This window comes from Kwoniella newhampshirensis, chromosome 9 (assembly GCF_039105145.1).
Source record: "Kwoniella newhampshirensis strain CBS 13917 chromosome 9, whole genome shotgun sequence".
In the NCBI taxonomy this organism is placed as follows: Eukaryota; Fungi; Basidiomycota; class Tremellomycetes; order Tremellales; family Cryptococcaceae; genus Kwoniella; species Kwoniella newhampshirensis.
In genome coordinates this window covers 379,882-402,742 of record NC_089963.1, presented here as the reverse complement: position 1 = coordinate 402,742, position 22,861 = coordinate 379,882, and the positions used below count along the sequence as shown (strand labels likewise).

At 51.4% G+C, this 22,861-nt stretch overlaps 8 protein-coding genes across 8 annotated transcripts; 6 read left to right on the top strand and 2 right to left on the bottom strand.

The window, feature by feature from the left end:
- Positions 1-135: 135 nt before the first annotated feature.
- Positions 136-1,113, bottom strand: IAR55_004844 (uncharacterized protein; the record flags this gene model as incomplete). Its single annotated transcript, XM_066947939.1, has 4 exons — positions 136-242; positions 311-399; positions 869-985; positions 1,076-1,113. The coding sequence occupies 4 exons, from the start codon at positions 1,111-1,113 to the stop codon at positions 136-138; spliced, it is 351 nt and encodes a 116-aa protein (XP_066801398.1).
- A 1,030-nt stretch (positions 1,114-2,143) lies between these two features.
- Positions 2,144-2,775, top strand: IAR55_004843 (histone H3; the record flags this gene model as incomplete). Its single annotated transcript, XM_066947938.1, has 4 exons — positions 2,144-2,204; positions 2,274-2,396; positions 2,466-2,611; positions 2,677-2,775. The coding sequence occupies 4 exons, from the start codon at positions 2,144-2,146 to the stop codon at positions 2,773-2,775; spliced, it is 429 nt and encodes a 142-aa protein (XP_066801397.1).
- Positions 2,776-3,425: 650 nt separating this feature from the next.
- Positions 3,426-6,015, top strand: IAR55_004842 (uncharacterized protein; the record flags this gene model as incomplete). The annotated part of the gene is made up of 7 exons (XM_066947937.1): positions 3,426-3,620; positions 3,878-4,119; positions 4,344-4,656; positions 4,737-4,795; positions 4,851-5,463; positions 5,633-5,768; positions 5,858-6,015. The coding sequence occupies 7 exons, from the start codon at positions 3,426-3,428 to the stop codon at positions 6,013-6,015; spliced, it is 1,716 nt and encodes a 571-aa protein (XP_066801396.1).
- Positions 6,016-6,990: 975 nt separating this feature from the next.
- On the top strand, positions 6,991-8,359 carry IAR55_004841 (uncharacterized protein; the record flags this gene model as incomplete). The annotated part of the gene is made up of 2 exons (XM_066947936.1): positions 6,991-7,058; positions 7,186-8,359. The coding sequence occupies 2 exons, from the start codon at positions 6,991-6,993 to the stop codon at positions 8,357-8,359; spliced, it is 1,242 nt and encodes a 413-aa protein (XP_066801395.1).
- Positions 8,360-8,775: 416 nt separating this feature from the next.
- On the bottom strand, positions 8,776-11,288 carry IAR55_004840 (uncharacterized protein; the record flags this gene model as incomplete). Its single annotated transcript, XM_066947935.1, has 7 exons — positions 8,776-8,917; positions 8,981-9,334; positions 9,403-9,867; positions 9,929-10,383; positions 10,436-10,636; positions 10,698-11,084; positions 11,145-11,288. 7 exons carry the CDS (start codon positions 11,286-11,288, stop codon positions 8,776-8,778), a joined length of 2,148 nt encoding a protein of 715 aa, XP_066801394.1.
- A 796-nt stretch (positions 11,289-12,084) lies between these two features.
- On the top strand, positions 12,085-16,538 carry IAR55_004839 (uncharacterized protein; the record flags this gene model as incomplete). Its single annotated transcript, XM_066947934.1, has 31 exons — positions 12,085-12,364; positions 12,460-12,503; positions 12,559-12,600; positions 12,663-12,764; positions 12,822-12,860; positions 12,919-12,979; positions 13,042-13,241; positions 13,304-13,358; positions 13,427-13,481; positions 13,551-13,589; positions 13,654-13,697; positions 13,761-13,855; positions 13,911-14,003; positions 14,059-14,116; positions 14,170-14,229; positions 14,348-14,374; positions 14,432-14,513; positions 14,589-14,595; positions 14,654-14,704; positions 14,755-14,819; positions 14,874-14,889; positions 14,939-15,007; positions 15,070-15,314; positions 15,384-15,394; positions 15,446-15,537; positions 15,589-15,709; positions 15,753-15,842; positions 15,910-16,118; positions 16,168-16,236; positions 16,309-16,410; positions 16,470-16,538. The coding sequence occupies 31 exons, from the start codon at positions 12,085-12,087 to the stop codon at positions 16,536-16,538; spliced, it is 2,592 nt and encodes an 863-aa protein (XP_066801393.1).
- A 517-nt stretch (positions 16,539-17,055) lies between these two features.
- On the top strand, positions 17,056-18,551 carry IAR55_004838 (uncharacterized protein; the record flags this gene model as incomplete). Its single annotated transcript, XM_066947933.1, has 7 exons — positions 17,056-17,088; positions 17,190-17,299; positions 17,364-17,658; positions 17,755-17,968; positions 18,026-18,124; positions 18,206-18,436; positions 18,502-18,551. 7 exons carry the CDS (start codon positions 17,056-17,058, stop codon positions 18,549-18,551), a joined length of 1,032 nt encoding a protein of 343 aa, XP_066801392.1.
- A 2,365-nt stretch (positions 18,552-20,916) lies between these two features.
- Positions 20,917-22,461, top strand: IAR55_004837 (uncharacterized protein; the record flags this gene model as incomplete). Its single annotated transcript, XM_066947932.1, has 6 exons — positions 20,917-20,948; positions 21,025-21,192; positions 21,268-21,331; positions 21,427-21,582; positions 21,679-21,833; positions 21,927-22,461. The coding sequence occupies 6 exons, from the start codon at positions 20,917-20,919 to the stop codon at positions 22,459-22,461; spliced, it is 1,110 nt and encodes a 369-aa protein (XP_066801391.1).
- Positions 22,462-22,861: the final 400 nt, after the last annotated feature.

The window sequence follows — 22,861 nt, the reverse complement described above, 5'->3', positions numbered from 1 at the left end:
CTTCAAGTAATTCATTTCTCAGGTGTCCTGCACAGTCTCTCTTTCTGCAATGCCCAAGCTGTGCATGTCCAAGATGATACACAACACTCGTTCGTCTCACTCCCAATGACCCACGATCTTCGAACCGCCGCCCTACTAGTGATGAGCTGTCATGACAGCCAGCGCATCCGCCTTTTCCTTCGCTGAGAACATCCGAGGAGGAAGGTTTCGTTCCCACTTTGTACCGTCGGGGAAGAGGGGTGCTTAGATTTGTAAGTGAGAGATTAGCTGATTGTCCGTATGTGCTAAACAAGCAAGAAAGTGGACTCACGTCTGTATGGGTCGGGGTGGGCTTCTTTAGCGAGCTTCTCTTCGGCTTGTTCAAGCACGAGAGCGAGTGCTCGAGGGTCGGTGATGTTTCTGCGGATTGTCAGCGACACATCCTCGAGGTAAAAGTCATGGAGCGGACAGGGAAAAGATGTAGAAAGGATCGATTTCCCGTAAGTGGAATGGCTCGATGTCATTCTCCAACTTCCTTCCCCTCCGTCATCATCTCCACTGCCTGACTTGTCTACTTGTATCCTCTATCGCACCCAGCGATAGTCTTATCCTTGCGAAACATCGCTTCGCCTCCTCGTCTTTCTAGGCGCAATGCGGTTTTTGGGCTCACATCTGGCACCTGGACTATTTCCAAAGACAAGATATCCGCCGCCATGACCTCTTCTCTCTCCTGAAAGTGAAATCCCCCCTCGTCACACCCTACTCTTTTCAGCCGCTTCTCGAACAGCACGGTAGCCACAATCTCCATCAGACGGTCCTCTCATCCCCAGACACTACTCCCGAGTACCATCCTTCGTCGTCCATTCCCTAAGCAGGTCCTGCAACTCACCTGTTCCGTTCAAACTCCGCTCTGATCTCAATTGCCTTTTCTCTCCACAGATCTCTTCGGATGTACCAGTTCAGAGAGTTGACGAGATATCGTTTGTATAATGATTTGACGTACAACCTATATCAAGAACGGGAAGGACAAGAGCGATTAGCTTCTGTAGGCTCTTTGGCGCGGCAGCCAAAGTCGGGACATAGACAGGAGACATACCGGTGAGCTGCTGAGTATGTGGTGACGGGAGATGACATGATGATGGACACAATCTTGAGATGTAAAGGAGACCCAAAGCGACTTGGAGATTGACGAAGAATAGGTCACTTGTGGTTGGTGAGGACATATCGAACCTCGAAGATGACGGGCGATGCCTTCTTACGTTAGGCGCGCGAGCTCGTCTGTGCCGATAGCGAAGGGAGGTCGGGACAGACACCCGCTTGATTATGGGTCGAAGAGGCACCTGGATTTACTGCTTCGAGTCCTTGACCAGATCATAATGAGTGGAGGACGAAGAAGATAATGTAGAGGTGATATGTGCCGATCTCAGCGATGACCAGAGCAGAAAATTGTCGGACTTGTTGTTATGTCTTCTCAACTTAGTCGCACAATAGCATGGTCCTACTTGCACCTTGTCCAGACTCTTTGCCTTCCATTGCGACTGCGCCTAGGCATTCGCACTCTGGTGAATAGCATTATGTCTCTTTCCCGGTGATACAAGTCATCCGAGTCGCACCATATTCATGAAGCAGTAACATGAGGTAGATGATGAAACGTAGAATCATGAGCAAACCATCGCAACTCCGAGACAGACTGCTGCGCCATTACGCACGCAGTACCCATCTTTATGATCTGACTTCGCTCAGGTCTGCTCACGCTTTGTGCGTCATTCATGTTGTGTGTATGATCCGTCACCCTTCAAACATGCACACCTTGTCTTGCCTGTCACTTGGAAGCAATCACCACTTATAACGCTTTCAACAACAAAATCCCGACAGTAAGTGGAAACGCTTAGATCACGTGACTTACATTGATAACGCCGCGGCGATATCACTGATTCCCGTCGTGTTTGCCTTTGTATCTCTCGAGTGGAGGTTGATCATTGACTTTTCAGCGGTGACGAACCGGGCTCACTATAGATCAAACCCACGTATATATAAGCAGCTCATTCTCAACTCTTTCCCGTCTTCTTCTTTTCTTCTCATTCACACAGACAATTATCACAAATCGCAGCCTTCTGTCTCATACCGCTTCCAACCGCATCAAATAGACCAATACACGTTCACAATGGCCCGAACTAAGCAAACCGCCCGAAAGTCCACCGGTGGCAAAGCCCCCAGGAAGCAACGTGAGTTTCCTTCTTTCCTTCTTTCCTTCTTTCCTCCGTTTACCACCCATACTGATTCCTTTTTTCTAGTCGCCACCAAGGCTGCCCGAAAGTCAGCTACCAAGACCGGCGGTGTCGGTACTTCCGGTGGTGTCAAGAAGCCTCACAGGTACAGGCCCGGTACTGTCGCTCTCCGAGAGATCAGGCGATACCGTGAGTCTTTCCTTCCTCCCCATCACAGTGACCATCGGTGCTGACTGCTTATCTCTTCCTCCCTCGCAGAAAAGTCCACCGAGCTCCTCATCCGAAAGCTCCCCTTCCAGCGACTCGTCCGTGAGATCGCTCAGGACTTCAAGACCGACCTTCGATTCCAATCTTCCGCCGTCTTGGCTCTCCAGGAAGCTTCTGAGGCTTACCTCGTCTCTCTCGTGAGTTTCTCCAAACTCCTTTCTTCATCTGGTATGTGTTCTTACAAATTGTTTCTCGCTTGTAGTTCGAGGACACCAACCTTGCCGCCATCCACGCCAAGCGAGTTACCATCCAGCCCAAGGATCTCCAACTCGCCCGTCGGCTTCGAGGCGAGAGGTCTTAAGTCTCTCATCTGGAGATCCGACAGAGTGGGAGTCAGGGGTAGAAGGGGAAAGAGGAAGAAATCTCCTTCATTCGTCAACTTACATCCGCGCGTTACCCACCATTACCACCATCTCGTGCTTTTCATCAATTTTCACCACTTTGTTTTCGCTTTCTAGTATATTTCACGGGTTGAGCTCTTTATGCATCCGCAGTTCCCCGTTACATCCATGTACTCCATATGCATTATTATGTCGTTCCTACTCTGAGAGTCGGTCTGCGAACGGTCCTTTCTGCCTACTCTGTCCGAGATCGCTGCAGTCGCCAACAAAGATGAACCTGCTGTCAAGTGAAATCACACGCTGCTGGAGTCAGCAGCCGATATGCATGCATGATACTCACCGCTATCACGGGTCGCGTGGCATGAGCCTTATTGGTCGAGTGACCGTCGACGACAAGCGGCACGCCTTGTATGAGAAGTGCCACGTTCACATCCCTGATCTCTTTCACGTGTCCGCTATTCAACCCTCGAACCGCCAGCACCCAACCTCCTCGCACTCAACTGACTTTCCAACTCTGTCCATCTCATTCTATCACATCTTTTCATTGCCATCTCTTCCTTACACTCCCTAATATCCCCCCATCCCTCCCTCAGGCCAACGACCAGACACAATGCCCCCTCCCACTTCCTCTCTCGGCCCTAACGCAGCCAAGCTCAACGGCGCTGCCCCGGCTTTAGCTCCAGCAGTTGAGAAGAAGTCGAACGGTACCAGTGCGGGCTCGCATCTCGCCAAGCCTGATCAGGCAAAGTACAATGCGGAGCAAGAGGCGATCAATAAGGAGATCGCGGCGTTGAAGGTCAAGTTGGTACGTGAACTTTCGAGGGCTCATACAGCTTGGCGAGAGATGAAGGAGCTGATGGAGCTGATTGAAATATACCTTTCGTGCCCTTCGTCCCTACTGCTTGCTGTGTCTACTCCACCACCCTCACGACTGGAATAATCCTACATGACACTTCATGCTATTCTCCCACCGTCTCTGTTGCTTACAATACATCCTCCGCCATGTTTCTGCCCGTCGGCTTTGCCTCACCTCACCTCACCTCACCAAATCCACCTCCGCAGGACGCAGTTCGTTCACGTATCTCCCTCTCCCAATCACCCCAATCCAATGATAGACGATCCATTATCAAGGCCGAGATGGACTCTCTCCGATCCGAGCAGGCCAAGTTCAAGGGTGATCGTAACAAGCTGTTTGAGGAGATGAAGAGGCTGCAGGAAAATGTCGCGAAGAAGATCAAGGATGTTCAGACTCAGAGGGGCAAGTTGGGATACAAGTCTGTGGGAGAGATTGATGCGAGGATTGAGTGGGCCTTTCTTCTATCACTGCGCGGGCTAGGCTGAAGAACGAACGCTGACGAGTCGCTACATCCTTCCGCTTCATCCCCACCTACATTGCGACTTCCTTCTGCATACACTTGTGTTCACCGCATTGCCCCAATCCCTTACCTGCTCCTGTACATTTCTCCTTCATCCAACTCCCTTCCATCATGTTGTTGCGCATCTCACCCTTTCACTTCATATCTTACAGAGCTCTTGACAAGCAGGTCGAGTCAGGCAGCATGAAGCTTGTCGACGAAAAGAAAGCTCTGCAAGAAATCACCCTTCTCCGTCGATCACGTAAAAATCTCGAAGCGACAGGATCAACAGACGAAGCCATTGCCGCTGATCGAGCGAAGATTGACGAGCTCAAGAAGCAGCTTGATGATCCTGAAGCCAAGAAGGTCAGCGAGAGGTTTGACGCCCTGAAAAAGGAGATGGACGGTTTGCGCGAGGAAGGAAACAAGGCGTTCGAGGAGAGGGGCAAGTTGTTTGATGAGAGGAATGCCTTGTCGGCGGAGATGGTAAGTGCTTTTCTTTACGAGAGACGGCACCCATACGGAGAGTCTCAAGCATTTCGGGTCAGCGCTGACAGACTATGCAGGACGAGCTGTACAACCGAAAACGACAATCTGCTCAGAAGCACCGTGAGGACAACGACAAGTGAGTACAGCTGTATAGATCGCATAGCTACTCAGGCTCACGGTATCATACCTAGATACTATGCCAAGGTTCAAGCCGACCGAGAAGCTCGTCAAGAGAAGTTCAAGGCTGAGAAGGCTCGAGAGGATGCCTCCAGAAGAGAGGAGGAAATCGTCCGACTCCGTGAAGAAGCCAAGATCCCGGCTTTCACCTCTGAAATTGATGACTGCAACGTTTTGATTGGATGGTTCAAGGGAAAGTACGGTGCAGGCGAGGTCCCCACTACGCATGCTGCGGCTGCTGCGGACCCCGCGTCTCTCGTGGAGGGAGTGAAGGCTTTAGAAATCAGAAAGGTGGACGAGGATGCATTCAAGGGTATGACCTTGAAGAAGAAGGGGGATGACGAAGAGTTTGGCGGATTCTTCGGTGGTGGAAAGAGCAAGTCTAAGAAGAAGGCTAGTGGAAAGAAGGGCACGCCTTCAGCTGGCAGTGGTACCGCTACACCTGCCAGCGAGGGAGGTGCTGTCAGCTCCAATGCGGGTGCCGTCAACTTGCCCATGAACCTGCTCACTGCGCTTCTGAGCCTTGGTATTCCGCCACCAAGCGGGAAGGACGACGTGCAAAGAACTGTGGATGACCTTGAGACGAAGAAGGCCTGGTACCAGGCCAACTCGGAGGCGAGGACTAAGGTGAGTGGGGGTTCCATTCCCTTTCCATCTCCATTCCTGCCTGGCAACAAAAATACCGTTGAGCAGCCACGTATTTGTGTATCCCTTCACGTGGATATCGCAGTATCAGTTCTTTCCTGTTCGAGCCTCATTTGGTCGAAGCTGTACACTGACGGTATCTCTGTGTCAGGCCGAGGTCGAGCGAGTAGAGAAATTGGTCACCAAGCTTCAGAAGAAGAACGCTCTCGTGGCTGGAGATGACGAGGACGATGCTGTTGCCGATGCTGAGGACAACGAGTCTGGCGGAGCGAAGGAGCCCGTTCACAGTGAGTTACATAACATCGACGGTGATGAAGCGACTGGCAAGACCATTGATCGGGGTGTCATGCTAATCGTGCATCTGCTCATTTCTCAGCCGTCGCCGTCGCCGGTGAAGCGACAGGCAAGGACATAGTAGAGGACAACGGCGAGCAACTCCCCACAAACGAAGACGAGAGCAGTCCCGAGGTGAAGAAGGTCGATTCGGCCCTCGAGGAGATCAAAGAATCGTTGGAAGTGGATGGTGAGGCGTAGATTCTGTGCATTTGAGTAATTTAGGTCGGCGGATTGTCTCGGCGTTGATAGCTGTCTCGTTCAAAAAGCATATGGGATCTTAGTACGCATTATTCTGGTTGTGTGTGACTGCCAAGGGATCTTGATCTCGACTTGGACCGACGAGCGGGCGGAACAAGTCAGGCGCTCTTATGCTGGCTACATGCGTTGCTCACCCTCTTACGGGGGAAAGGGTGACCCCGCCTAGGACACAGGGATCTGTCCACCTTTTAGCCGTTTTGCCGTACGTCCTGGCGGGTGACAGACCGCTGAGACTTTGAAAGCTTGGGTCGTATGAGAATGCTGAGTCGGGTTGGACGCCTTGATATGGCCAGGATCGAGACGACATGCGGAGACATACAATCCTGGCACATCACAGCACATCACACTCTGCTGCCGCCTCGCTGCAATGATGAGGAGGAGATGGGGGGTTTCCCCTCCGCCGAGTGGACCGGATGTAAATGTCAGTACGTAGTGACCTGTTGGTGGTATCGGCTTATCTCGGTGCGGGAGATAGCGGTGGTAAAACAAAAGAATTAACTTTATTATTATCACATCGCGTCATTCTGGGCGCAACGAGAGAGCACACGGAGAGAGAGAGAGAGAGAGAGAGAGAGGGGAAAGAGACGTATCTCCTTTTTTCTTTCTCTTGGACGTGGTGAATCGTAAGAGTGGTAACGGGTCGAGGAAGACACTAAGGGGGATGCAGATCGATGGGGATACGAATGTGATTGACACGTTTGAAACCATCTCTCAACTTTCGATTTTCAAGTCTGTAGCATATCGTGGCATATCTTCAGGACGAGTAACCTTTCCAGGAGTGAGACAGGATTGAGACATCCTCTTATCTCTGAGAGTGATCCCACCCTCGATTCTTCTTTTTCTTCTTCTCGCTCATACGACTACGACACGGATCCTCTGCGTCATTCAGATAGAGTCTCAGAGACCGCTGGCACGATGGCCATTGTACTAGACGAGCAGGGTCCGCTTCCTTCGGGAGCCAGTACACCCACGACCAACAAACCGTAAGTGATCGGTGATCGCGTTCGTGTACAGATAGATACTGTATGACACGCTCGCTGAACCGCTCCCTCTCATCGACGCCTTTTGTGCTCTGATCAACCTCCTACCTCCCTCATCCCTCCCGATCAGATTCCGACGTACGCCCCTGCCTCTCCCCTACGATCTTCTGCACATCCTCATCACCCTTCTTCAATCCTCCGACTCGTTCGCGACGCTCTCATTGCTTTCTCGCTGTTCACGTTCGTACTACGCTCTCATCACCCCTTTGCTGTATACCAACGTCCACATCACGTCCGACGAGCAACTGCAAGCCCTCTTGTCGCTTCCTGCTGATCGACGCGGGTTCCTCGGCGTGAAGCGATATCGTTCCGGATCGATCATCAACGGCGTCGTCGTCCATCCATCTCTCTCTTCTCGCGAGAGGAAAGTCGAGGCGTTGAGTCTCATCGAGAGACTCACACTGGATGTCTATCCTTCGAGGACTTCGTTGAAGTTGGCTTCGAAGCTTCCTTGGTCTCTGCCCGCACAAGAGGTGACTCTCACATCCAAAGCTGTCAGTTCACTGAACACCAAACTCGGACACAGCAAAGCTCCACGAATCCTGGCCTCTTTCTGGGCGTCTCACTTCCCCTCGTTGGTGAGACCGAGGAAGGTTGTGGTGGACTATTCCGACTTGGATGTCAGACACGAGATGATGAATGAGGAGAGGAAAGAGGGCTGGTGGGACACGTTCAGTGGATTGAGCGTGGGGATCCAGGCTTGGAAAGAGCTGGAAGAGGTGCAAGTCAAGGGGGAAGTTTGGAATTTGATCTTGCCGAATCCAGGTGTCAAAGTCAGGATGGTACACACAATCTTTCCTCCTCCACAACCGGATGGAGAGGGCGAGGGAAACATGGTCCCACCGATGGAGTCCACTCCCGCTTCGGCTTCCGAAGAGAGCACCAATGTCTGGAGAGACAAACTGATAACGGACAGAAGAAAAGCTCTGGTATCAGGACTTAGCACCTCGTACTTCCTGCTCGAACAAGCACTCGCAAACACCAACACCAACACCAACACCACCACCACCACGAACGGCTCCCCCGTGCGGATGGCCAATCACCCGATCATCGAATGGGAGATCCAGGACTTCCTCCCGCCGTATCGCGGTCAGCCAGGGGTCTTGGAAGAAGTGGTGGACGAAGGAGATGGAGTGAGGAGAGGGATCATGGCGGATCTGGATCAGGTTTGTCCAGCTCTGATGGAGAGATATGCGAGGATGGAGAACGGGCGGAGGGAGTTGAGCTGCTTGAAGTGGATCTGATGGACACGTCGAGGTCCAGGAATTTGGAAAACAAAAATAGATCGTCCGAGCAGGACTGCGATGGTAGGTCTGGTCTTCTGCTGCTGTGATGTAACGTGCGAGGCTGAATGATGACCTTCAGATGTACACCACGCCAAAATCAAACAAATTGGTGGCGGAGGACTTATAGATGTCCCGGTTCGAACGACCCAGATCGGTATTGCAATATGAACGGAAGACAGAGCACATTCGAAGCGCGGGGCTTGAAGGTAACATGCAGATGCATAGCCTGAAGCAATGGGACGGAATGAGATATGAGAACGAAGACGAGCGAAGCACAACATAGATTGGAATTTAGAAGGTTATAGAAATTGGAACTAGACCGTGAGAGACGCAACGTAGAAACAATATGCAAGAAGCGAATATCAAATCATCTCTCATGCGGAACGAAGATGTAGACTTTCGATGAATTGCTGTAGATCTTCTTGTCGGACTTCCACAACACTGGTATCGAACATGTCGTGTTTAGCTCCTGCGCCTGATTCTTCTGCAGCTTGCTGGAACGCCAAACCGAATTTACTAAACGATACAATAAGCTACTTCCCACAGGAGGGGATTATGTTCTGGGGCCGCGAGACTCACTTCTTCCTCACATCTCCAAATTCAGGAGCTCCCGTCACACCCACGACTTGATATGTTCCTCTATCCTCATTGAGACAAGCCACGACAAAGGGCAAACTCTTCACTTTCCCACCACCTTGTCTGGCCTGTTTCTCCGCCCATCTATCTCGCGTGGCATCCACCAGCCAAAGAGCCAGGCGGGACAGCGTAGAAGGGTGTGAGAATAGACGCAGGTCTGGGCCTTCTCGAAGAATCGCCAACCGGAACGTGCGCAAGGAACGGATGATGGATTTGTCGAGTAAAGCGGAACCGGCTCGTATTATGGATTTGTGAAGGGTCATCGCTAGTTGTAATGACCGGCGTAGCAACGTTACGCTGAGCAATTGGAAAGATGGCTTCCATCAGCTCTCTTTGCGCAGGGAAACTCGACGACCAACACTCACTCGTCACAAGCGTCGTATGCGACCCAGAAGTTCGTCACATGCCAGTCCTGTTCTTTCTTCTTCTCTTGTGTTCCGTCCTCTGCACCACCAACAACCACACCTTCTCCATTACTTCCTCTCGGATCGACATTCTCCTTCCCATCGCCAGCAATGGCTCCCTCGGCCTCTCTCGTACCCACATTCCATCTTGTCGTGCCTCCAAACCACTCGCCACCGTTCTTTCCGCCTTCCCGGTCTATCTCTAATCGGACTCCGACGGCAATATCCAGAAGCGATGATATGACCTCCACCGCGTCGGCGGCGGACAGTGATGACAGTTGGAAGCCGTATGCTCTGGTGAAAGACGGGTAGGAGAGTTCGACCAACCCGTATTCCGGTGCAATGGACTCTAGTTTATCGGGAAGTTGACGTTTTAGGTCCATGTCCATGTGGGCATAGGCCTGTTGGCACTGTTGCAGTGAGAAACTTCCAAAGGACACTCATCAGTTTCTGAGCTAGCACCGATGAGTGGACGCGAATGACCTACCCCATCTTCGCCAGCAATCCCTGCAACTTCTTCCTACCCCTTTCCCTCCAGATACCCATCCGTCCGGCCACATACCCACTGTGCAGCATCGCATCGTACAGGTTCCAATGTCTGAAGAGCATGAATCTCAACTCATCGCTCTTGGCTATGCTCTTGTTATCCGGATTGGGCATTTTCATCCCGCCCAGCATCGGTTCATGATTAAGCCGGACTACTTCGTCGAGGAATACGGTGTGGTACTCCTCATATCTGTCGCGATCGATTCGGGAGGTGATATATTGATATGTGACGGACAGAATGGCGTACCATAGAATGTCGTTATCTGCTCTTTCGAGGACAGTAGCAAGGAGATAGATTGTTAGGGCCACGGATTGACCGTAAGACGTCCCGGACTCATAATACCGTTGTATACGATCGTAATGCGCATCTCGCACAGCCCGTGGTAAGCGTCGCGGCTAGCGACCGATCAGTTGTGACCACAGTGCCCTGATGCCATATTGAACTCACCCGTTCATCGTCTTCATCTCTTTGCCGCTTCTTTTTGGTCTGTTCCGACCCTGCTCTACGTCGTTTTCGCCGTGCTGGGGATGTTGATCCTTCCGCTTCACTTCCGTCTTCCTCTTCGTCCTCCTCCGGCTCTTCCTCTTCTGCTTCGTCGTCACTTTCATCCTCACTATCACTGTCAGAACCCGAGTCTGATGGCTCATACTGCCAAACGTCGAATTCTTAGCATCAATCTTATGGTCTGCGAACAATAAGAAAGGCTCACTTCTAGAGCTTCCCAACTTTTCCTGACACCGTCCATCATCTCACTCAGCTCTTCACCGTCGCCCCAAGCCCAGATCCTGCTCTCCCCGCTCCCACCACCCTCATCATCTTCGTCAACGTCGATATCCAGACCGAACAGGTTCTGCAAATTCCACGGCCGATGCGAGTCGATAATGTGCAGATGACAGTTCTTGGGAAGCTGAAAATAAGATGAGAGGGGTAAGAGCGATCCGAGAGACAGGAGGATAAGAGTGTGTAGTTCTTCTGAGGCGAGAGCTTCGTCTCGTTTCGCTTCGAGTTCCGCGTATCCTCCTACGGGAACGAGACGATAGGGCACATCGTCATTCTTGAATAGTGATGCGAGGATCCGAGCAGCGAGAAGACCGTCCTGCCATGATATTAGCATCAGCTTGGCCCTCTACCGGTAATGGAAAGATGTTGAACTTACCACATCTACACCTGCTAAAATGACGACACCCGCCGAACCAGACCCTCCTGTTATTCGGACTCGCGATACGATGGAGTTGTAAGCGTGAGTGTAAGAGAGATCGGAGGGTCGTAAATCGTCAGAAGGCGGCTGCAGGAGGGGCATCGGAAGAGGAAAGAGGATCCGAGGACGTTTGAAGTCGAGCCTTCGCAGAGGGTGCCAAAAGGAAAGGCTGACGAGCGTTGTTGCGAGTCTGACGCTGATTTGGAGGAACGAAAGCGGATGATCGAGTACAAAAGTCGCGCCAGGTGCAACATTGATTATTGACTTTGTCCCGATGGACGCGTCGGGTCTTCTTTACGTAATTGGGTGGTCCTCATTGTCGCCAAAAACCCCCTCTCTTGTGTGAAGACGATGAGGAGGCAGGGGTCGTCGTTAGGCATTTTTTCTTTTCCATTTACAGTCGAGCTTTTGCCCTGGACAAGCAGGACCTGCGGCTACACGGCGCAGCACTCGTCCCAGCCACCGCTTTGATGTGGGCTTGGTCATGCGAGTCATGACAATTTGCGCACACGACCTCTCGAGATCGCACTGTTCAGAACCAGGGGGTAATCAAGGACCACCACCACGGCCCTCGTCTGACATCTTCGAGAAGCTACGAGACTCCAACATGTCTGGTCCACCTGGACGTCTTCGCTGAGATCGATGCTCCCTCTCTTCAGTGACAGACAACGCAAATGCCTCGGAAATGTCTGGATGGCTCTTCGCCAAGAACGGTCACGTGCTTATGACGTAAGACGATCCCATGACGAGTCTCTCTGTCTTGTCTTGTGCTAGCGAATCTTTCCTGCCATACGAGTATCCGTTCTCCGTATGAATCTGTTCACCTACAATCCCTTCTGACCATTGTATAACATCATCTCTTGAGCCCAGTCGTTATCCACCCCCGACCACTGGCATCATGGCGACCCCGATCGCGGATCATCACCATTCTTCCAAGAAACCAAACCCCACCTCGCACCCTATCTCCAAGCTCCGTTCGAGAGTAGATCATCTCGCTTCCGACCTTTCCAGATTGGGTACCGCCATCTCTACGACCATCAACCCGAACCATCGACATGACGAAGCCTGGGAGAAGGAGGTGGACGCGAAGATGGAGGCGATAAGGGATGCGCATAGGTTCAGGAGTTTTGCGGGCGAGAGAGATGGAAATGTAGCGAAATGGCATGTGGATGGGCATGGTGAGTGGGACTAGGACCAGGGGCGCGCTGCAATTCGATATGGTTACCATCGATAGAGATCTGATGCAGGTGGGCTGACGATCCTTGTCATCTAGACTACTTCTGGGCCATGTCAGAGATGATAGATAAGGCTGAACATGTGAGTAAGCCCTCCACATTCAGCAGCCTCGTGGTGACTAACCGGTCCGACACAGTGCATCATGATTCTCGATTGGTGGCTTTCTCCAGAATTACAAGTGAGCTACAAACTGCCCCGACCTCACTACGAGTACCTAGCGTCTGATAATTTCTTCCGCAGCTGCGACGACCTGCGGCCCTTTTCCCAGAATGGCGACTTGACCGACTCCTCAAGCGGAAAGCTGAGGAAGGTGTAAGGGTGTATGTAATGGTTTACAAGGAGGTGAGTCGCTAGCAGCTCATTTTAACACCAGTTTGGCTCTCTTATCGAACTGCACAGGTGGATCTGTCGATGAGTCTATCGTCGAAACATACCAAGGTGAGCCCAAAACGCTTCTTAGTTCCCTTCACTCTGCTGACCACACCTTGAACGACAGCATGCTTTGGAAGATTTACACGAGAATATCTTGGTCATGAGACATCCCGACCATTCAGGAGGTCAGTGAATTAGCTGCTTCCAGAACCCAAATAACTCAGACTAACACTCCAGGTCTCGCTAGGTGAACTGGTATACTACTTCTCCCATCACGAAAAACTCTGTGCAGTGGACAACAAATTCGCTGCAATGGGAGGTCTTGATGCCTGTTTTGGTCGTTGGGATACCCGTAATCATCCCCTGGCGGACGTCCACCCCACGGAATTCTTCAAAAGTCTGTTCCCTGGTCAAGATTACAATAACTCTCGAATCATGGATTTCCAGGTCAGTCAAAGCATTGCTGCAAAGGTCTATGCAATGTCGCTGATCTGATACAAAACTACAAGACTGTTGACAAGTACACGTCGAACGCCCTGGCAATACAAGAAGCTCCAAGAATGCGTGAGTGCTACCGGTTGGACCTTCTTTGTGATCGTGCTGCGGTCATATAGCTGACAAATCATTTGCAGCATGGCACGATGTGTCCTTGACCCTTGCTGGTCCATCAGTGATTGACCTTGTGCAGTGAGTCCTACCTTGTTCTTTCGTTGGGCGAATGCTAGGCCTGAGAGCTAATCAGATCCTATGATTCAGGCACTTCATTGAGAGATGGGATTTCGTTAAATCCATCAAGTGAGTTTCCACGACGCGAAGGTTCCTGGAGTCATTCTCATGCTTACCGACGCTTTCCATGCAGATACAAACATGATCATCACTTTGAGTGGCTTGCGCTGCCACATCGTGCGTCCAATGTCCAGGCTCTCAACCATACGATTGGAACTGTCCGCTGATCCCTTGTTCCAGCTTGGAACGATGTTTCCGCCAGAGAAGGTGAAGAAAAGACCTTCAAGGACAACGAGTTCCGAACGCATCACCCTCATTTGTCAGAATGGAAGGACGTGAGTTACGACTGGTGGATACAACCGGAGTGCTGATTAGAATCCACCTCACCAGCGCGGTCGTCAATTCTTCCACCCATACCATTTCCCTCCCTCTGATTCACCCCGGGCAGCTGAACCTGTACCTCACGGGACATGCCGTGTTCAGGTAGGTACTACCCAGTGTCAAGCTGGCAACTTCGCTCACCTCTTTCCTGGCGTAGGTGGTCCGATCATCCGCAGATTGGAGTCATGGTATCTTGAAGGAAGATAGTATACAACGTGAGTCGCAAGGGGGATCAAAGTCCTTGGTAAAGTGGTCTGACATGAATCAGAGGCGTACATTGGGTTGATCAGGGAGGCAAATCATTGCATCTATATTGAAAACCAGTTCTGTGAGTCTACATTGATATGCTGCTTGTATCTCGCTGACATGCGACACAGTGTGAGTGTGTTGCCTATACAGTTGCTTCCACACAATTGACGAGTGCTGTAGCATATCGAGTTGCAAAGGTGGACAGCCTGTTGAGAATCTCATCGGTGAGTGCGACCTGATCTGTTTTCGAAGCTACCCGAGCTTATAGCCCCTTTTCACAGCGCTTGCGTTAGCTCAGAGAATCATATCTGCTGCTCAGGAAGGGAGAAAGTTCAAGATCATTGTCGTCATTCCAGCTGTTCCGTGCGTGCTTTTATCACACGTCCGACGAGGCAAATTCACGGGTGTACTCATAGCTGATCCGCTTGTCTGTCGCAGTGCATTCGTGAGCATGAGCTGATTGTGACTTTGGCCTCACCGCTGAGTCATTACAAACCCGATAGCCCGGAGATATCCAGAGTCAGTCAGGATTGAAGGCCATCATGGAAGCACAGGTAGGACTCCCTCTCCCTTCCACTGCTTACGAAGCTGACCGCTTGCATAGTACCGTACAATAAACCGTGGGGGCGCCTCAATCTTCGAGATGGTCCGCGAAGCTGGTTTCGAGCCGTAAGTGGGCCTACTTGTTCTCCATGCTGCAAGCTGGGCTGACCAAAACTACAGTATGGACTATATTTCCGTAGGTCAAGAATCCGGAGTCTCTAAACACAGACTGATGGGCGTGTCAGTTCTGGAACTTGCGCAGTTACGACCGTATCAACAACCCTCGGGGCGGTATCAAGCGAATGGAAGAAAAAGTCTGTATGGTCCTTTCGCGATAGAAATGGACTGACAGCTGACGTGCTATGGTATCATTTAGTCTGGTATTACCTTCCACCAAGCGCAAGTAGCCCTTGCCAAGATCTACGTTGGATCAGAAGACGTCGGAGGCGACGCCGATGAAGTCGTCAATATCGAAGAAGCTCATGACTCGACTCAAGGCGCCGATCAGATTGGAAAGAAGGGGACGGTCGAGAAAGCTATCAAATTGCCGAAAACTGTGGACGAGGCCAAGGAGATCATTCGAAAGTTCGAGCAGGCTGCGAGGAACGATGACAAGCATGTGTGAGTATAGTCTTTTGTTTGCAATGGCATGCGCACGAGTTCGTGTACTGATGCGTGTGTGACCAATAGTTCTGATAATAGTGCGTGGAAGGCTCTTGATTGGCATGCAAGGAGTGCTGACTCTGAATCAGTTTGTCAACATGCTATGTTGGACGAGACCTCACTTTTCGATGAGCAGTGGGATGGTACAGACGAAGAGGAGCTGTCATGTATCGTCTCTGAGGTGAATGCGTTCCTTTGAAACACAGACACACGGCTAACGATCTTGTTGCAGATCTGTTACATCCACAGCAAGCTGATGATAGTTGACGACCGAAGAGTAATTTGTGGAAGCGCGAATTTAAATGATCGGTCTCAGAAAGGTGACCATGACTCGGAGATTGCGGTAGTGATTGGTGAGTGTTCTTACAAGAGGTCAACAAATCTAACTTGGCGTAGAGGATGGCGAGATGATCGAGTCCATGATGGACGGAAAGAAATATATGGCATCTGCGTACGCGACCACTCTGCGTCGAACTCTCATGCGAGGTGAGTGATGTGACGCACATGTCAATATTTGTCTGATATAGGTAACTCAAACATCTATATCCTTCAGAGCACATCGGTCTCCTGCCACCTCAACCGGCATACAACTCTGATACTCAGCCAACTCCCGCTATGCATCCAGCTCCCGCGCCCCATCAGTACGACTTTGGATCCAAGTACGACAAAGCCGTCGAAGACGTTCTTTCGGACGAGTTCCAGAATCTATGGATAGGAACCGGCAGGACTAACAGAGCGGCCTTTGAGAAAGTCTTCAGGCCGGTCAGTACCGTTTCAGACGTACGTCAAGGTCTCGCTGATGATGACTCAGGTCCCCAACGACTCGGTCAAGAACTGGGAAGAGTACAAAGCATATATTGCTCCTAATGCTGGTATTTCTGTGGGTAGAGGCTTGTGCAATCTGACGATTGATGGCAAGCAAAAGTCCAAAAGCTGATGGCAATCCATACAGACCGGCCACGTCGCAGACAAGACCTTGTCACTTCAGCAGGTGAAGGAAGAGTTGTCCAAGATCAGTGGGCATCTCGTGGATATGCCTTGCGATTTCCTGATTGTGAGTGGCGTTTAGGTTTTTCATTGGATTGAGTGTCGAGCTGACATGAGCATGACCAGGGCCTGAAATGGATGACAGAAGGAGATTGGTTATCTGTCAATCCTTATACTTTGGCTTTGTATGTCTAGTTTCCGGTAGCATCATACAGAATTATAAATGTGTTGGACCAGCTACACGATTCAAAGTACTTTGAGGACGGTCGAGATGTAAGAAACACGTTACATGCGATTTTGTCCGCGGGTCCTGGTGTTCACCTTGAGCGGTACAGGGCCAGTCTATGGATCTGTCACGATCCTCCTTCCTATGCCTGACTTCTGCAGCAGTCCGCCTGCTAGCTGATACGCATGTCGATGACATGCATGGGAAGGTCAAGGGGTCGCTGTCAAGAGGTTGAAGCTCGAGAATGGGACATCACGTGATATTCGGACTGAAACCCAGGGTAATCTCTCAACTCTGTCCACTTTCAATGTCCACTCTCTTTCCTCCAACGGATAGCTCCAACTCCTCAGCCATACCGTCCACCGATATCGCTGATACGGTACTTTACATCGTATTCATAGTCGCACTGCCCTCCATTGGTAGACTGTCGTCCTGCCACTCCCTGAAACAGTGCTACAAAACCGACGACAGATCTGATCAAGCGACATGGGGGATAGAGCGCAAGAGATCCGACAAGCTGTGAGTGTGCTCGAATTGTCGTTCGCGACGCTTCCTCCACAAGGTCACAATGTGTGCCTTCAGCCGAGCGGTCATTGATATCCCTACGAACCGTGAAATAGGCCAGCGCGGTGTTCGATGAGATGGTCAATGATATGATATTGTCGACGGCGATGGCGGCGCATAGGGAGATCAAGCGCGGGAGGGTCATCTGTGGAACTTGTGGGACCAGGTGAGTTCTGCTGTGTGTAAATCTTCGAATTGAGGCGGCTGACACACTACCCTCGGGATCAAAGGTGCCGAACACATTTCCCTCTACGATCTCTAACGGCTGCGGCCTCATCCTCAACCTCATCCACACTACAAGTACCCGATGGTCCCTCCACATCCACAAGCACGACGCGGACTGCTTCTCCCCAATCGTCATCATTTGACGGTAATGGCACCAACGCACAGAGTTCGTCGAGAACGGCTGGATATCCCGTAGGACCCGAACGAGGGACGGGTGGGGCGACGGGCGTGGGGAGTGGAAGTGGGAGAGTGGACGGGAGCGGGAATGCTTTCTTCGACTGTCTGGTGTGCGGAAGATCGGTAAGTCTGATCCAGAGTGCCTGACCTTCGCCAGCCATTGAATTCCATGTGAACATGGCCTGTACGATGAAACACCGCTGATCTCGTTTCTGTCAGATCTCATCCAATCGATACGCGCCTCATCTATCGGGCTGTCTAGGTCTCAATGGCTCAACACGGAGGGGCGCAGCTCGAAATGCGGCAGTCAAAGCTCGTCTGGGTAATAACGACAGATCGAGCCCGTCGCCTTACTTCCAGGGTCAGAGTGCGGCGAGCGATAACGGTGATTGGGGCTCGGATGGTGATAGCGTTTCGGGCAGCAAGAAGAGAAGTACGTTCTTCGCTGTATTTGTGTCTCGCAATTCTTCAATCGCTGATTTTATCCTAGAAATGCTCAACGGTAACGGGAGTGCTACGAAACGAGGAGGATCGCCCAGTAAGGTTCCATTGGCGAAGAAATCCAAGTTGGGCTCTGCCGCAGGCTCAGGTAAGCCACACTATTTACGTCTCCCTCCGGACGGAACCAAGTCTGGGTTTCAGCATTGACGAGTTTACACCACATTCATAGCGACATCAACACCGACGTTCCAGCGTCAAGCTTTGCCGCCTTCGAAATTAGGCAGACCGCCCACCAATCGTGCGCTCGTCGCGCAAACATCGTCGCCGGCTTTCAGTCCAACGAAATCTGTTATATCTATAGCGACTTCGGACGATGGGGATGACGAGAGCATAGGTGGAGGGATGACAGGTGCCAAGACGTTGCCTGGGATGGGAGCAGGATCAGGAATGGGTGAAGCAGGTGAGCATAGCACTTCCAGACTGGAGCGTGGATCCTCTGGAGCTAAATCTGAAACGTATGAGCAGAAGTTGTGCCGGGCGACGAGTCGAGTGAAGGAGCGGATGACGATTATTGACGATCTCTATATCGCTCTGATTGCATGAGCTGTGAGACAACAACATGTCTGTCGATGAGAATGTATTTTAGCTACAGTAGTAACTTGGAACGCGCTGCGACGTTTATCTCGTCTCGACACTGAAAAGACGAAGACTTCTCTGAGGCGTCATGACTGTAGAGAAGACGCCACGGGAGTCGACCGATGGCGAGAAGAAGTATTCCTCGGCATTTTCTGAAGGCTTCTTTCCCAGAAGGTTCCTCGTTTGACTTTTGAGGAGGATAGTGCCGCTCGGGTGACTCACAATTGGAAGGCAGCTTTGTCTTCATGTACATAGCGGGAGGCAGAATCAGTATTGGAAGTGACTATAAGAATCTAACATCTCAGTTGACGTTCCCGTACACTTATAAGAACTTCATTGAGTGTCCTTTTCGGAAACCAAAGCCGTGTACAGTGCTCGTTAGCCTTCCACTCATCTCGGGGTAATCGGTATTGACAGCGCAACCGATATCTACATCTTCCACAGAAATAATACGATGCGACAATGTCCACGAGAGATCTCGATCACAGTTTAGACGAACGGATCGGTGACAATCGCACCTCGGTGCCCGTGATGCCTTTCTTACCATACGTCTGTAGATCAACATGCACTACGGTTCGCATCAGCACTTGTTGGTCGTATTTGCGTAAACATCTCCTCGATACACTGCTACACCGTATTCTCCTGATCGATTTCCGCAGTATCAGACGTCTCTGACCATGTCAACCACTGTCACTTTGTGTGTCACTGTATCACTGAGCGTATTCCCAATGACGATGAGGTCAGAAGCTACACTTCCTACGCGGTCAACGAGCTGCGCCATGATCACATCGGTAGATCTGCTCTCTCCACCACAGATAACTTACAGGAGAACAGAGGATCCAGCACTTTACAGATTCCAGCTCTCTACCAGTGACCTTGATCTTGGCAGAAATCCACACACGCACAGCATCTTGGAGAGTGAAGCATATGACCATGACGACAGAACGCTATTGCACTCTGGCAACCCCACATTGACCGGAAATTTGACATTCTGGAAGCGAGATCACCAAACCCCCGTCATTTCAGATACGAGAGTCAGGCGTCTCGTCTCGGCGCCTCCCAAAAGGAGTGGGAGAGGCGGGAGAGGCAGACCAATGAGACAACGATCCACGCACCTTCGTCATGCCACATAATGAAGAGAGTGTCGAGACCTCTGTTGATCCTTAGCCACGGATCCTTCACGGAGAAGGTGGGCCTGAGCCGGCGCGGATCGACTCCGGAGGTCATCCACAATCTACGCCGTTGGTCAGCGGTTTGAAGTATACGGTAGTACTCTTCAAGGTCTCATTGGCAGGGCGTCACAAGTGCTACCTGGCATTCTGCATTCTTCGAACTCGCGAAGGTATAAACATTGATGATGCGTCTCACCGACCGACCGAACCTCTCCCAGGTCTGACTCTAGTGGCTTTAGACGAGATCGCATTCGGGGACGGTCCACTGATTCTAGGCACGAATTTCCCATCCAAATGACAATTGAACGAGGGCAATCCGGAACTGTGAGCCACTTCTCACGGCAACAATTGGTAACATGTGAATTACAACCCAAAAACAGATCCCAATCATTGGGCCATCGGCCAGAGATGATAGTCACTTCGTCTCATTGACATTGCCCGTCAGAGATTCTCCAAGCTTTTACAGGGAGGCCCTTCCCTATGCAATTCCTCGAACCTGACGGCACACCAGTAGACCCCAGAAATGGCAATCATCAAGAAAGATCTACCCCCAAGAGCAGTCCTGGCACGGGGTCGGGCGGTTCGAGGAGCAGCAAGAGCGGGTCCAGTAACGCCTCACGTGCCGGTAGCTCGAACAATCCTGGCTGTAGGCGGGCCATAAAGGTCGCGATGACTAGCTCGTGATCTCGACTCGAGGCCATGTTGCGTAACTTATGGGATGGGAATGGCAATGAGTTCCAATCAGTTGGGATAGGAGAGGAATGGGGGTCTGGTCGATTTTAATGGCAAGATTGATTCGCTGTCAGCATTGAATGGACTTCTGTACAGATATGCAGCAATCTACACAGTAGTTCTTCCCGATGATATCCGACTGCCCAGGACGTACTGTGCGTGCGTGGGGATATCCATCGAGTGACGACAACTCTTGCATATCGACGTGTCCGCCACGGTGGAGGTGTTTGCCACATTGACTGTTTACTCGAGTATGTGTGTCATCATCGCATCGGCAAAGACTCTGAACCGTATACTCACTCCCCTTTCCACCACACATCACCATCTCATCTCCGGGTGATCATCTCATCCAACATCACACATCAACGAGTAAACCTGGACACAGTTCTGCATCGCCAAGATGATCATCGGTCTCATATCAAGATGGGCATGGTTGGTGCTTCTCTTGCCACTCGTAGCCTTGTCGTATTCGATCTGACGCGGACGTGATCGTCTCCCCTCTTCACAGCAGCGTATGCTCTTTCCTCTATCCCGCTTATGCATCATACAAAGCCCTTTCTATCCATCCGGACTCTTCGCCTGAGGCTATGTACCAAGTCGAGAGGTGGTTGATGTACTGGGCCGTGGTGGGCACATGGACAGCGGTGGAGGCTGTCGTCGGCTGGACCTTCACTTGGTGCGTTGGCCGCCTCGAGCATGTCAAGCCGACAAGGAGTCTTGACGTGAGATAAGCCACTCATACCATCTACAGGCTGCCTTTCTACAGCTTGATCAAAGCCGGGATCTTCCTCTACTTCTCCCTTCCTCAGTCTGAGGTGAGCACCGTTTCTGTTGCCATTCCTCCTTTCGAGCTCACAACGTTCGTTCACAACTTCCATTTGTATTGACCGACCTCGTTTCACTGCCGCAGGGATCCACATACATCTACCGCTCCCACCTTGCTCCACTGTTCAACGAGCACGAGAGGGACATCGACTACTTCCTGGCCAGTCTACGCACCCGCGCCACTTCGGCCCTGGCAGGCGGAGTAGGATGGTTGTGGGAGAAAGTCAAGGCGCAACTGAGCGTGAGTCGAGTCCTGCGAGCTCTCTGTACGACTCGGCTCGGCTCGTGTATGGTCGTTCCCGCGGGATGTCAGCCTGATGCATCTGGGATGGAACAGGTCGCTCTTCCTGCCAACGCTCCTCAACAAGGATATCCTCATCAAGGTGTCGAGGGATACCCCGTTCAAGGTGTCCAACAGCCTCCGACACTTGCCGATCCGGCTTCTGGAGCGATACAGCAGATGTATGGGCTATTTTCCCACTATGCGGGACAGTGAGTGAAAGCACCCAGCAGTCGCATATGGCCCTACCATGTACAACCCAGATCTTTGTAGTGCAGTCACTGATTCGCCTCCCCTTCACTCAGCTATATGCCCGTTGCGATATCCGCGCTATCTGCCGCTGCATCGGCGACCCGACCTCTCGCATCTGGCTCTCGATCCCGAGCCGATCCCACCACACAAGGATATCGCGTCGCCGAACAAGTCCCCGAACAAATGTCTATGCCTGTCCCCGTCCCCACACCAGGAGTGAGGACGAGCGAGTCCGAGTCGACTCTTCGATCAAGAACGTATACTCATGCTCAGGCCCAGGCCCAGGCTCAGACATCTGCGAGGTTTACGTCAGAAAGTCAGAGATCAGTCTCGTCACCGAGCGGCGCTCGGTCTGGGATCGGTGGGAGACGAGCACCTTCGAGTGGATCAGAAGAATCGTTGGGATCAAGATGGTCCGGAGGTGAGATGAGCGGATATGAACAGATCGGAAGAGAAGAAGTACAAGATGTCCCTGCCAGTCCTAGTCCTTTGAACGCTAGACCAGGTATGGAGAAGAGAACGTCAAGTTGGTGGGGGTGGAGTGGAAGTGGGACCCGAACTCCTTCTGACAAGTCCAAAGTGGAGTGACTGTTCCAAACATCACTGGTCATTAGGTTGTACTACTCGCTCTTCTGATCTGTATGTAGGCAACGTACGATCCAGTACACATAGTTGTTGTTATCACTCTTGTTTCTTCTTGTATTTATCTATCCGCCTTCGGCACTGTATTCCTCAATGTGATCTCTGCTGATCGTCCCGATCACAGTGCACGTCATTGATTTGCTCAAGCACTGCTGCAGACCGACACGCATGCATAACGACAAACCACTTCCACATGTTATGGAAACAACATGAGACATGGGGAAAACACACATCTATAGCTAAAGTTACATATACACAAGTCACACGATGATTCGCGATGAATGGGACAACCAGCGGGGCTACATCGATCCAACCAAACATGAATGCTTGAAGGTCAAGGCAACGA